This window comes from Rhinatrema bivittatum, chromosome 3, assembly GCF_901001135.1.
Source record: "Rhinatrema bivittatum chromosome 3, aRhiBiv1.1, whole genome shotgun sequence".
Lineage (NCBI taxonomy): Eukaryota > Metazoa > Chordata > Amphibia > Gymnophiona > Rhinatrematidae > Rhinatrema > Rhinatrema bivittatum.
In genome coordinates, this window is record NC_042617.1 from 490,211,684 (window position 1) to 490,226,086 (window position 14,403).

General features: G+C 39.7%; 1 protein-coding gene across 4 annotated transcripts in view; it reads left to right on the plus strand.

Annotated features, from left to right (window-relative positions):
* SUPT3H (SPT3 homolog, SAGA and STAGA complex component) overlaps positions 1–14,403 on the plus strand; it is a 1,115,145-nt gene that overhangs the window by 449,791 nt on the left and 650,951 nt on the right. For all 4 annotated transcript variants that reach the window (XM_029596080.1, XM_029596081.1, XM_029596083.1 and 1 more), the window contains one exon: positions 5,653–5,737. In XM_029596080.1, coding sequence (XP_029451940.1) covers positions 5,653–5,737 — 85 coding nt within the window. The remainder of the gene's footprint in view (positions 1–5,652; positions 5,738–14,403) is intronic.

Sequence of the window (14,403 nt, forward strand, 5' to 3'; positions counted from 1 at the left end):
TTCTTATGTTTCTATTTGTAACAAAAGCAAATGGCTTTATAGGTATGTACTACATAGACATCTACTACTATTAGTAAGGTCTGAGTCATGGCTGTGCTATATCCTGTTAGCTTAGATGTGATTGAAGAATATATATAAATGATTTTAAGTATTTGACATTTGTTGTTTTAATACACACTATACCTAATCATGTTAATAGAGTAATAATTTACCTCATGAATTATTTTATCCTTATCTCCAGACAATATTATGCTTAAAGGTTTTAGGGTATTTTATGGCATTGACTTACACAAATAAATACATAACCTTTTTATATTTAGCTCAAAGCAAGTTACACTCAGGCATATAAGGTGTTTTCTTTGTCCTCAGAAGGCTTACCATCTAAGGGGCTCATTCACAAAGTTGTGCTAGGTAGCTTACCACATGGCCTAATGCAGAGATTATGTGAAGTATTTCAGATACCTTGCTTTATATAGCTCCCGACACCTCTTGTATTAAAACTAACTAAAGCTTATTCATGCTTTAAACTATTCAAATTAAATAATGTGGCTTGCCTGAAAAATTGCAACTCACATTATTTGAATGAAAGTTAGCTACAACTCAAAAGAAAAATACATGAGAGCCAAAAAGCAGTGGGGCCGATTATCACTTCTTTGTGACTCCCACAATATATTTCCCTCTAGGAAAAATACCATGGTTTAGTGACTGAATCCCTTGGATCTGTCCAGGCAAGGGAGTTTTCTCTCCTACTAGCAGATGGTGACAGAATGGAGGGGTCTTGCTATACTGCTGGTGAATGGGACAGTGTACCACCTCGAGTTGCACAGTATTCACTGTCTCCAGCAGATGGTAGAGGTCCTGCAGCCAGATTTGAATTCAATTTGTTGTTAGGTCCTGGATTGGGACGGTCTCCCTGGTAGCGTAGGGGCAAGGAGGCAGTTAGTGCCCCTTGTTTTAGCTGGTGCCCTGTCCTGGATGGGATTTGATAGTCAGGGACTCAGACCCTCTCAATTCCTGCTCTCAGCTTCCTTTCACTGGCTTCTCCACTCTGGCCCACTAAAACTTCAAGCAGGGCAGTAATATTTGTTTTTCTTTTCTTAACTGGCTTGGTTTTGGAGAGAAGTACCGTCTCTTTAAGAACTTTATAGAAAAAAAAAAACGTTGCAGGAGAGGCTGAAAGGAAATTGGCCCAATGCAAGGCTGCAGTCCTCTCATTGCAACCATCCTTGATGCAGACTATCTGGGAACTGAATTTCAGCACCGGTGACTGAGAGGACCAAGAAGTGAGGTTTGATAACTTTTTTTGGGGGGGGACGGGGACATTCTGGTGCCGCGTTGAGAGCTGACTGTGAGAAATGGAGTGTAGACTGTGGGAACTGCAGGAACTGCAGGCTGTGTAGGTTATATATGTAGTGGAGAGGGCTTCTCAGTAGCCATTGTTTTGGCCACAAAGGCTAGAAAGACACCTGGAATAAAATAGTCCCAGGGTGCTGAGGAAGGCAGTGCTAGAGATCCTGGCAGGGCAGGAACTGGTTATTTTGGCTTCTTTTACACACTGCAGGGGATTGTGGGACACATGTCTGCTGATTCTCCCCTAATCGTCCCTAGATCTCTTTCCTGGGAGGAAACTCCTAAGATTGAACCTAACATTGTGTAATTACAGCAAGGGTTTTTTTCCCTATATGCATCATTTTGCACTTGTCCATGTTAAATTTAATCTTCCATTTGGAAGCCCAGTCTTCCAGTCTCACAAGGACCTCCTGTAATTCATCACAATCCTCTTGAGATTTAACTACTCTGCATAATTTTGTGTCATCCGCAAATCTGATCACCTAACTCATCGTACCCCTTTCCAGATCATTTATAAATATATTAAAAAGCACCGGTCCAAGTACAGATCCCTGAGGTACTCCCCTGTTTACCTTTTTCCACTGTAAAAACTGACCATTTAATCCTAATCTCTGTTTCCTGTCTTTTAACCAACTTGCAATCCACAAAAGGACATCTCCTCCTATCCCATGAATTTTTAGTTTTCTTAGAAGCCTCTCATGCGGGACTTTGTCAAATGCCTTCTGAAACATCCAAATCTACACATCTACAGGTTCACATTTGTCCACATGTTTATTCACCCCTTCAAAAAAAAAATTTAAGAGATTTGTGAGGCAAGACTTCCCTTGGGTAAATCCCTGTTAGCTGTGTCCCATCAAACCATGTCTATCAAAATGTTTTGTGATTTTATTCTTTATAATAGTTTACACGATTTTTCCTGGCACTAAAGTCAGGCTTACTGGTCTGTAGTTTTCCTGATCACCCATGGATCCCTTTTTAAATATAGGGGCTGCATTGGCCATCTTCCAATCTTCAGGTGCATCTGATGTTTTTAATGATAGGTTACACATTTTTACTAATAGCTCTGAAATTTCATTTTTTAGTTCTTTGAAAACCCTGGGGTGTATACCATCCGGTCCAGGTGATTTACTACTCTTCAGTTTGTCAATCAGGCCTACCACATCTTCCAGGTTCCCCGTGATTTGGTTCAGTTGATCTGAAACATCACCCAGGAAAACCTTCTCCGGAATGGGTATCTTTCCAACATCCTCATCAGTAAACAGTGAAGCAAAGAAATAGTTTAATCTTTCCGTGATGGCCTTATCTTCTCTAATTGCCCCTTTAACCCCTTGATCATGTAACGGTCCAACTGACTCCCTTGCGGGTTTTCTGCTTCAGATATATTTTTAAAAGTTTTTGTGAGCTTTTGCCTCTGTGGCCAACTTCTTTTCAAATTTAGCCTGTCTTATCAATGGCTTTCGTTTAACTTGCCAATGCTTATGGTTTATCCTATTTTCTTCTGATGGATTCTTCTTCCAGTTTTTGAATTTAGGTCTTTTGGCTAAAACAGCCTCTTTCACCTTACCTTTTAACCATGCCGGTAATAGTTTTGCCTTCCTTCTACCTTTCTTAATGCATGGAATATATCTGGTCTGTGCTTAGAGGATGGTGTTCTTAAGCAATCTCCATGCCTGTTGCATACTTTTTACCTTTGTAATTGCACCTTTCAGTTTTTTCTAACTATTTTTCTCATTTTATCAAAGTTTCCCTTTTGAAAGTTTAGTGCTAGAGCCGTAGGTTTACTTACTGTCCCTCTTCCAGTCATTAATTCAAATTTGATCATATTATGATCATTTTTGCGCAGCGGCCCCAGCACATTACAACTTTCACCAAATCCTGCGCTTCACTGAGAATTAGATCTAAAATTGTTCCCTCTCTCATCTGTCCTGAACCAATTGCTCCATAAAACTGTCTCTTATTCCATCCAAGAACTTTATCTCTCTAGCATTCCCTGATGTTTCACTTACCCAGTCAGTATTGTAAGTGTAACTGAAAACTCCCATTATTACTGCACTACCAGTTTGGTTAGCGTCCCTAATTTCCCTTTGTGCGTGCCGGCACGCACAAAGCCCCGGGACGCGTGTCTGGGGCATGGTTCCAGCCTGGGGGCGTGGCTGCAGCCTCCGGACCAGCCCCCGGACCGGAACATGGCGCGCTGGCAGCTGGCCCGGTGCACGCAAATTACACCTGCCTCGGGCAGGTGTAACTTTTGCAATAAATTGGGGGGGGGGGGGTTAAGTAAGGGAAGGTGCGGGGGTGGAAGGCAAGTTCCCTCTGAGAACGGAGGCAGGCTGTGCGGCTTGGTGCGCGCAGGCTGCCCATTTTTCACAGCCTTGTGCGCGCCGACCCCGGATTTTAAAGGATACGCGTGGCTACGCGCGTATCTATTAAAATCCGGCATACTCTTGTTTGCGCCTGGTGCGGAAACAAAAGTACGCGCAGGCGTACTTTTTTAAAATCTACCCCTTAGGCTTTCTCAGCTTTAACCTTTAACTGAAGTCCTATACTTCCCTGAATCTGTCCTTAAGGTCATCTTCCTTTTGGTCTACTTCTGCTTTGACACAACTCCTTTTTCACTTTCTCACTCTTTAAAATGTTGTGATGATGTCACTAACCCAGCACGTTTCCTTCACTCTCTGCTCTAGTCTCCATTTCCAGGTCCCAATGTCTGCAGAATGTCAGCTTCTCTCACATTTGTTACTTTTGTTGTCTTCCCTTTCTCCTTTATTCCAGACTTGACTATTACAATAACATCCTTCTTGGTTTTCCTGACTTTTCTATTCGTTGTCTTCAACTCTTCTAGAATGTGGTTGCCTGGATTCTATATCACTTTCTCTGTAATCATATATCACACTACCCCTCTGCCTTCTACACTGGCTATTGGTAAAATTCCACATCATTTTTGGACTCCTGCTTTTTTTTCCCTGCAGGTATATCTATGACTCTATCCTTCCCTCTCTCTCAGCCTTTATTTTGCATTATAGTATTTTGTCTGCTTTGCTCTAAAACCCTATTCTGCTGTATGCATTGGATACTAAAAAGACACAGGTGAATTTTCAAAGGAAATGTGCACGTAAATGTAGCATACATTCCTAGCAATTTTCAAAAGCCATTTATGCGTTATAAAGTTCACTTACGCGAGTAAATCCTATGGACAATTCAGTTGCATATATTGTAGCAATTTTCAAAAGCCCACTTACTCAAGTAAAGTGCATTTACTTGCAGTAAAACTCAGCTTTAAGCATATAAATGCTTTTTAAAATCCGGCCCAATGCCTTTCCTCACAGCTCTGCACTGAAAATATCTTCTACTTGTTATCCAAGAGGTCACGTCTCCGGTTACGGTTTGGTTCATATTCAGAGTGCTTCTTTTCAAACTTGTCTGTGAATTTTTATTTTACTTTGCTCTGCTTTGCTTATTGTAACAAGATGTGATTAATCAAAGTATTGAATAAACATATTCCTTTGTCTTTTGTTTGTCTGCTGCACATCTGATACTGTATTGTACAGTCAATTGCTTACTTCTTTTTGGGGATCCATGTAGATGCTGTAAATAAATGGATGGATAGTGCGTACAGTATTTAAACAAACATATAGTTACAGTATACATGGGGACCTATGTTTTTATTTTATTTCTCCTGGGAATTTATTGTAACAAAAACAGGAGATAAATCGATTAAAAAAGCTTCATTTTTTTTCCCACTGATTTTCTCGATTTTTTTGTTCATTTTAGAAACACTGATAAATTCCCAGGCAAAACTAAAAACAAAGGTCCCTAAATATATACATAGTTACAGTATCTCCAGATGACATCTATTTACAGTAAGCCTAATGCAGTTGCATATAATTTAGTTACATTTGATAAACTGCCTTTCTCAGCAAAAAATGAAGGCGATGTACAATACATAATTGATTAGCACAATGATAAATACAATAATATGGAAGCTTTAAAATAGCATAAGAACTTAAACATAAGCAAAATTATGCAAATACAATTAAGGACAATAATAAAACAATGAATAAAATTATGATAAAGATTTAAAAAATAATTGTCATGTCATATAAAAAAATGAATAAATAGTGGTACATAAGGTTAAAAATTGAAGGAACGAGCCTTCATGTGTCATAAATTCTAGAAAACCGCCAGATTTTTTATTAACTTCAGTAAGCATACCTACGTAAGGTATCAATAAAGGTATACTGTTTGCCACCTTTAGTTTGATTTCTGGCCTCCTCCACTGATTTCATACCCTGTGTATTCCAGGTTCTCCTTAGGGGATGCGCGCAGGCCTCTTCATGAAACAGCAGTTCTTGTGGAAGACATTGTCCATACCCAGCTGATCCACTTAGTAAGTATAGTTTGGTTATTTGGCAAAAATGTTTTTGAAATGTGTTGTTCTTTGGCCATGTCCACAACAGGTGCAGGGTATTTCTCTCCCCAGAAGGCTTACAGTGTACGTTTGTACCTAAGGCAGTAAGAGGGTAAAGTGGGATTTGAACCTGGGGTTTCCCTGGTTCTCAGCCTGCCGCTGTTCTCATGTAAAGTAAGAGAGTTGCCATCCACCACTTACATTTTGCCAATGGAAATTTATATCATTTTAGTGCATTGTTTTTCTGTTAACCTTTGCAATAAAAGTATAACTTAAAAAAACAGGTCTTGCAGCACATATCTGGATCTTACTACATGAAAGCATGTAAAAGCGAGAGAGAGCAAAAGCAACAGTAATCATCATCTTAGCTTCTCTAAATGTACAGTATTTAGAAAATAGGCACAGGATCTAAAGTTAATAAGCCATGAAACTACACTTGTATTGTTTAATTTTTTCCTGAGTGCTGTTGTTTATCCATATCTAAGCTTTACAATTTTCACAAAATAATATATGCCTTAAAGAGGACTGAAAACTTTAGCATAACATGCTATAAAGATAAACTGTGCACCTGTTAACTTTGCATAAAATAATAATGAATGGTTTCTCTTATTTAGTTTCTGTGATCTCCATTAGCCATAATTTAGGTATAGGGGATGTGCGTTTTGTGCTAAGCAAGGAAATGCAGAATAGCTGATCAGTTGAGCTGCTTTTGCTAAACTCTCACCTCTTTTAGCCCAGTAAAACAGCTGTCTTATAGTGGAAGTGAAAATTCCCTTATTGGCTCACTGTTTTGAACTTTCAATAGATGAAGGGGGAAATTCCTTAAATCACAAACTCAAATGGAGATTAGCTTTGGTCCTCCCAGCTATAGAAAAATTAGTTATGCAAGTGTTTAAGATGTTGGATTGACATCATTAGGATTTTGTTTTTAAATCATACTCTTCATGCTTCCTACAAGACATCCCTCTCTGTGGTTTGTTGCATAAAGACAATATGCAGTCATGTTTGTCAATTTATTTTGAATATTTTATTCCTATGTATTTGATTTCTATGTAGTAGGTGAAGAGTAAGCAATATTCCTTAGTATTATGAAATAGTTTTCCATAAATAAAGTAACTGACAATGTACATGGATACTTTTGAGCCTGTCAGACTGATTTGACACATGCTACTATAACCCCCTTCTTGGTTTTGAGCCACCTAAGTGAAGGGTGACAGCAGAGTCCCAGGTGTTCAAAGACACTCCAGTGCCAAATTTCAGCTTCGGGGGAGGAGGCCTAAGCCTTTGGGGCCCTAAGTGCTACGCTGTGGTAACCAGGCTGCACAGTCACTTTCAAACATAGGTCAGTATTCAGGGAGGAAAACTTTCAAAACCGCTCGCGTGCACCCATATACACGTGTATATGGGCGCCCACAAATTTACTACAGCATTTTTTATAACCTACGCGCATATAATATTCGCAGATTATAAAATGCGTTTCATATGCTTGTGAACATTCTCGTGTATGTGAAAACCATGAGCTGTGCAAGTTTGGATTTATCTGGAACAGTAGCAGCAGTTATCTGGATAAGTTCCAATTTATGTGGCTACTTTGCTGGGTAAGTCTGGGAAGCGCTACTTGTCCATTTAATTAGCACTTTTTGGAACTATCCGGGTATGTAAGGTAGCTGAAACAGTAAAAACAAAATAAATTTAAAAAAGCACTATGTATCCAGATAAGTTCACATTTCTCCATCTAATTAATGGCAAAGGCGCTACTTAGCCGAATAACTCAGAATGTAGCTGGATAAATGTGTGCAAATGATATATACCCACGTAATTATGCTTCAGTTTTAAAGGGATACCGATTAGATTTTAGTCACCTTAATTAGATGCTTGTACCAACTGTAAGTTGGCTGTTACACTCATAAGTTAGGGGATTTTAAACATACACATGGCAATGAAATAACCAGTTTTACCAATTAGTCTATCAGTTTACTCCGTTCATCTGCAGCTTCTGGCTCTGCAGCTTCAGTTCATCTGCAACTGGCTCTTCAGCCTGAAGTTCCCCCATGTCACCTAGAACCCCCACCTTGTCATTTTTTTTTTTTTTTCACTTTTAAGGTATATATATGATCACTTATACCAGATACTAAGCAATGGTAAATATACACACAAGTAAAAGATTTGTGTGTGTCAAAAATAGCAACTTAAGCATGTAAATATTGGCCCCTCCCCAGAATGCCCCTGGCGCTCCCCTTTTTTACATGTGCAAATTTACTCATGGTCCCTGATTTACCAAGTGCATGCTGCAGTTTTTAAAATAGCATATACTCGCATATATGGTATTTTATATGTGTATGTGCTATTTTTTACATGCACCTTATAGTGAGGGGGTCTGATCCAAAAGCTCATTCGAATAAAAAGACTCAGAGTCCAAAGGTGGTGTCCAAATAATAAAAGCTTGAAAAATGAAATCCAGGCAATGATTCAAAAAATCATAAGTAAGAAGAGAAAAATACAAATTAAGAAAAAGTAGGTTTCTTTATCTTTAGTGCCCCTTTTAAAAAATCTCCTGCTTTTTACTATGTCTTGGTCCCATTGAAGTTAGGTAAATTCAATTATAACTCCAACATGTTCCAAGGATGACAGGAAAACTTGCCCCAGCTTAAAAAATAGAGTATAAAAAACTTCTCAAAACTTTCAGAATACTTCAAGTTCTCAAAGAACTTCAAGCTGTCTCCCACCTTGCTATTTACTGTGCGCTAGATGAAAAAATAGGAATGCGGTCCTTTAGGGGTTTCTTGCTCAGTCAGGAGCTGCTCCAAATATTCAAGATCCTCTCTCAAAACATTCAAAAGCTTCTTCATGTGACTAGGCCTTGAGGACCTACCCAAGTCATCTCCTACAAAACATTCACTCTTCTAACTCTGAGATCCAGGGATGAGCTCCTTATTCTCTCACTATTGTGCCACCAACCATCTTCAAAATCGCCCAACCCTCTGGCTTTCTCCTTCCATCTCACTACTGCATGTGCTCAGTGGCTATTTATAGCATTGAGACTCATGACAAAAAGAGGATGTCCCAAAAGCTGGGAAGGTACAGGATATACAAAAACCTCTTTACAAAATCCCATCATGACCACTGGCAAATATTTGAGCGGGTTCTAATCCCTGCTACACTACCCTCATGGTTTATTTGATTGGTGACTCATATTGATAAAAATATGTACATACTTTTAAGCTATCTCTAGTAGGAGCATTCAATGTGTATTCATTTTTGAAACATATTTATCTATGACATTTTCTCCCTCGATCTAGTTATGCACCCAAGAATGCATCTCTTCACTATGGCTAAAAGTATGTGAGTTGTAAAAGTATACAGACTTTTTTTGGCCAGCTGAAAATTTGCTTAGGCAGATTCAGTCATTCTATATTTGTAAACCCAATTTTTATCCATATGGCTCCAGACTAAGTGCTTGGAAATTTTACCCCCATGTTTTTATTAGTTTGATTGGAGAATGACCACTGATAGCACAGGTAGATAGAATAGATTTATAGAAGAATAGGTTTGCATGGGCAATAGGCCAGATGGGATATAATCTAGTATATTAAAGGAGGTCAGAGAGCTTCTGGGAGCTGCTCTGACAGTTCTGTTCAGTCAGATAACAGTGGACTAAAGAAAAATGGATGTCATACCTCTTCATAAAATATAAATAAGGAGGAGGCTGGTTTATGTAGTAAGAAACTTAATAAAGTCACCACTAAAGGAAAAGGATGGTGGAGTATATTGAATCCTGTAGTTTGCAGGATTCAAGGCAGCATGTTTTTTTACCAGATGAAGTGCATGTCAAAAACAGTTTTCTCCTGCTTCTTTGGTCTTCCGGCTAAATTGGATTTGGCCTCTACTAGGTTATGGTGCCATAAGCATTCATTCACAACTATACAAAGTTTTTGATGTTCTGTGTCTTTGTTTAGATTTACAAACATATATAAACATTTAAAATAAATGCCTGGGGTTTTTTGGCTTGGCGGTTTCCTCCTACTCTCTTATATTTCTAGTGCAGAGATCTAGCACCATTTATTGTTTTATTTCTTTGTATATAGCTCTCACCTTACACATAGCATTTTAGGTGAGTTACAAGCAAAATATTAAAAAATATCTTCATTATCCTCAGTACTTGCAAAAATACTAATCTCACACGCAAGTTCAATAAATACACATAAGGCCACAATAATGAACATAAAAACACATTATGTCACATATCATAACATACTACCATAAAAAAACACAATGTATCATCGCATTCCCCACTTTGGGATCGCTGTGTCGCCCCCTCCGATATCATAAATTTCTTCCACAGTTAGTTCTTTCATAACTTAGATTTGTTGACCATCGTCTGCATTACTCTTCTAGTCTTATTCCATGATATTTCCATAACCATAATCTTCTCTATCCTCCGTAAGCATAAGAACATAAGAAAATGCCATACTGGGTCAGACCAAGGGTTCATCAAGCCCGGCATCCTGTTTCCGGCAGTGGCCAATCCAGGCCATAAGAACCTGGCAAGTACCCAAAAACTAAGTCTATTCCATGTAACCATTGCTAATGGCAGTAGCTATTCTCTAAGTGAACTTAATAGCAGGTAATGGACTTCTCCTCCAAGAACTTATCCAATCCTTTTTTAAACACCGCTATACTAACTGCACTAACCACATCCTCCGGCAACAAATTCCGGAGTTTAATTGTGCGTTGAGTGAAAAAGGACTTTCTCAGGTTAGTTTTAAATGTGCCCCATGCTAACTTCATGGGGCACTCAAAAGAAATCAAACTCTTAACAAATTTAGTTCTACACCCCATATCCTCTAATCCATATATACTTTTATAAATAAAACTTTCTTCCCTAATATACTAAAAAATTCTTTGTGACCAACCTCACCTCTGCTGTCAATTGATTCTACAAATGAGGAGATCTACATGCTCCTTAATGCCTGTTGTCTGATTGATGATAAATGTGCCTCCCTCCAAGTTGGTTTCCTTAGTGAGGCCCGCTGAGAAGAATGTAAATTCCAGTCTGAAATATACCAACTTACGGGTACATTTTTAAAGGCGCGCCAATTTTATAACATACACGTGTTGCTGCTCGCATGTTATAAAATTTAATAACCGCACGCACATGCTTGCCTGATCTTATATCGGCGCATGGGTTCTGACCTGTGCGCTCAAGGGGGGGATTTTATTAAAAAAAAAAAAAGTGCGGCGACACGATAGGGCCATCCCCTGTTCCCTATCCCCCTACCTATCCTTCCTCCTTTTCCCCTTCTCTTCCCTGACCCCCTAAATCCACCCTAACTTAACTAATTATTTTTGGTTTTGAACGTATCCACGCGACAGAGCAGGCGTAAGCTCTGCGTGCCGGCTGGCTGCCAGTGCATGCTTCATCGGAACAGCGCAAAATGATGCTGCCCTGGCCAGCCCTCGCCCTGCCCAGTCCTCAACCCTGGCCCGCCCCTTTTAAACAACCTGGCAGTTCCGTGCATACCTGGAGATACACGTGTGGCCGGGGCATTTTGAAAATGCTTTCGGCCCAGCCACATGCGTATCTCCCAGTATTTGTGCGCACAAGGTTTTGAAAATGTACCCATTAGTCTTTCCTACAAGTAACTTGCCTCAAGGTCTTCAGTGATTTATTTATTTTATTTAGACATTTTATATACTGCCGTTCCATGTAAAGATAACTGTCTACAAGAATAACATATATAGCTATTAATCAGCAAATAGTGATGGTTTTCAGAGGTTGTATTTATAAACAGGCATTAACATCTTTCAAATGAAATGTTTCAGTACATATTAACTAATAATCTAGGACATAAGTCATTAAGTACAGAAAATAAATTAAAATAACAAATTTCACATTTTTGTACATTGAGCTTTTTACAATCTCTCGTTAAATTTGTTCCTCATGCATCAAATAGTATCTCTTGTCCTTCTTGTTATTGTAGATCTCTACATTCTGATGTTTTTTAAGATAGGTTGTATGCATTTTTGAATAGCCATGTTTTAAGCTCGCATTCAAATTTTTGTATCTGATATCAAACGTAACATCTTAGGTAGGGAATTCCAAAGTTTGGGACCCGCTATGGAAACCACGTGTCAAGTATGTGCTCCGTATTTTGCGGATAGTCAGTAGTTCTTTATTTTGAGATCTAAGTGTTTGCTGCAATGTGTATGACTGTAATGACGCACCTATCATACCGGTGTTACTCGAATGATTTGAATGTTAACTTTAAAACTTTAAAATAGATTTGGGATTGTACTGGCAGGCAGTGCAGCGAAAACAGTGAGGGTGTAATGTGATCAGATTTCCTGGTTCCTAACAAAAGTGTTGCTGATGCATTTTATAGTGCTTGTAACGTTTTTAAGAGACATGTGGGGAAGACCAAGAAATAAGGAGTTACAGTAGTCTAGGTTTAAAAAAATTAGAGTTTGCAATACAGTTCGGAAGTTAATAGAGGTTTCAACCGATGTAATATACGCAACTTGGCGTAGCCTGTCTTGGTTAATTTATTGATATGCGCTTTCATTCTTTTCCAACCCCAACACCCTCTGCCATATTTTCCATATATCCAAACTGCGCCACTCAACCACCACCTTCATTTCTTAGGATGCTGTTTATCTGCCAATTATATTGTGAGTTAAAACAGGAGTACAGCAAGTGTTTGATCAGCACAAAGTTATGGCACAGACTATGCAAAGGGTGAAATATGTTTTCTCTATTTAGCAAAGTGATTTATGAACTGTTCCCTTGACACAGGCCCTATGGGTCGAAACTCATAAATGTTGGGGTCCAGTTAGCATATTTTATTTTTCGGTTAGTGGACTGATTTTTGAATACATGAAGTATGTGATTATATATTGTTACCTTAAGGAGATTTGTGCAATAAACAGTAAGACTTGCACCATGTTAGGCAGAAGATTATTTTATGAACTGATACATAGAACAAGCTGCATTATACAAACCAACTCCTTTTCATCACTTGTAAGGTCTAAAGTTCTTTAATGATGTCAGTTTTACAATGGATACCTCTGAATGTGTCTGTAACACCACCCCCCTAACCCCAACCCGCCTCCCGAAAACTCACCCCGAATCAAAGTGCCTCCTTACAATGGTCCATATATAGAGAGTATCAGACTGAGCCTTATAAAGAGAGTCTGTCCTTCTCCTTCTCCCTCTTCCTCTCTGTCTCCCCCACTGAGGAGCTGTAGCAAAGGTGGCGCACATAACATACACGCAACGGCTGAGGAAAATTAGGGCCATGTGCATCAGTGCTGGAATGCCCATGCCCTGCCTCTTTTCCGCCTACTTTTTCTGGGCGCACGTACATTGATGTACATGCATCCTCCCTGGCTTTTTAAAATTCGCATAGCTCCTGTGCCGCCCACTAATGCACGTGTGTGGCCATTTTTGCACGCGCAAGGTTTTTAAAATGTACCTCAATGTGCAGATGTGAAGCACAGTTGAGGAGATGTAATCTTGACACATTCCAAGCCTAGGAATTCTAACAAACCCAGTCTTCGTGGTCATTTGGTAAGATTCGCCACCATTTTTAAAAAAATGTTCTGAACCTGTTGCTTGATTATGACAGGCGCGCACAGTGATAAAAATCAAGCCTTTAGTATGATTGTCCTCCTCCCGGTGCTTGGGGGATCCTCCGATCAGTCTGATGTTCGGGTTATCCACAGTGAATGTTCATGAGATATATTTGTGTACAACAGAAGTAGAGCATGCAAATATCTCTCATGAATATTAATTGTGGATGTTCTAAAACCAGACTGGTCTGGGAATCCTCAGCAACCTGGCTGAGAACAACTGCTTTAGTTAAATGTATTGAATCCGATGATGGTGCATTTTGATTCCTGTCAGAAAACATCTCTGTTTTTTTTAACCTGAGACCTATAAATTATGTTTGACATTATGAATAGTCCTGCACCACTTGGTTGGTAATACAGCAGTAGAAAGACCACTGATGTACTCCCAAAATTGAGGACATGTCCTTGGTAAAAGCTGTACCAAACATTACTACATTTTAAAGGCTGACTCTGTTTTTTTTTTAACTCTTTATTTTCATAATTTCCAAAATTTAAATCATACAATGACAAACATAGAATGTGAACAATCAGGGAGCTTGCCTGGAGAGAGCCGCTCTGTAAGGAGGAAGGGCAGCCGGGACTGAGCGCAGTGGTGAGAGGAACACCGTCTCCCAACCCCCCCCCCCCCCCCCCCGTGACGTCATTAACGACTGCTGGGCTGATTTAAGGAGACGCTCAGCGGGAAAAGAGTGGGAGCTTGCCTGGAGAGAGCTGCTCTGTAAGGAGGAAGGGCAGCCGGGCCTGAGCGCAGTGGTGAGAGGAACACAGTCTCCCAACCCCCCCCCCCCCCCCGTGACGTCATTAACAACGGACGACTGCTGGGCTGATTTAAGGAGACGCTCAGCGGCGCGCAGCCACCGGGGCGCGCCCCTGGGCGCTCGTTTGTGGATCATCTCAGCAATATTAGATGGGGAAAAAGAGGAAAATTAGAGCAACAACTTCGACGCCATTGGGCAAAGAGATGAAGGGCCCAATGGATACACATATTGTGCGGAGGGAGAGTCAGATCCCCAAGG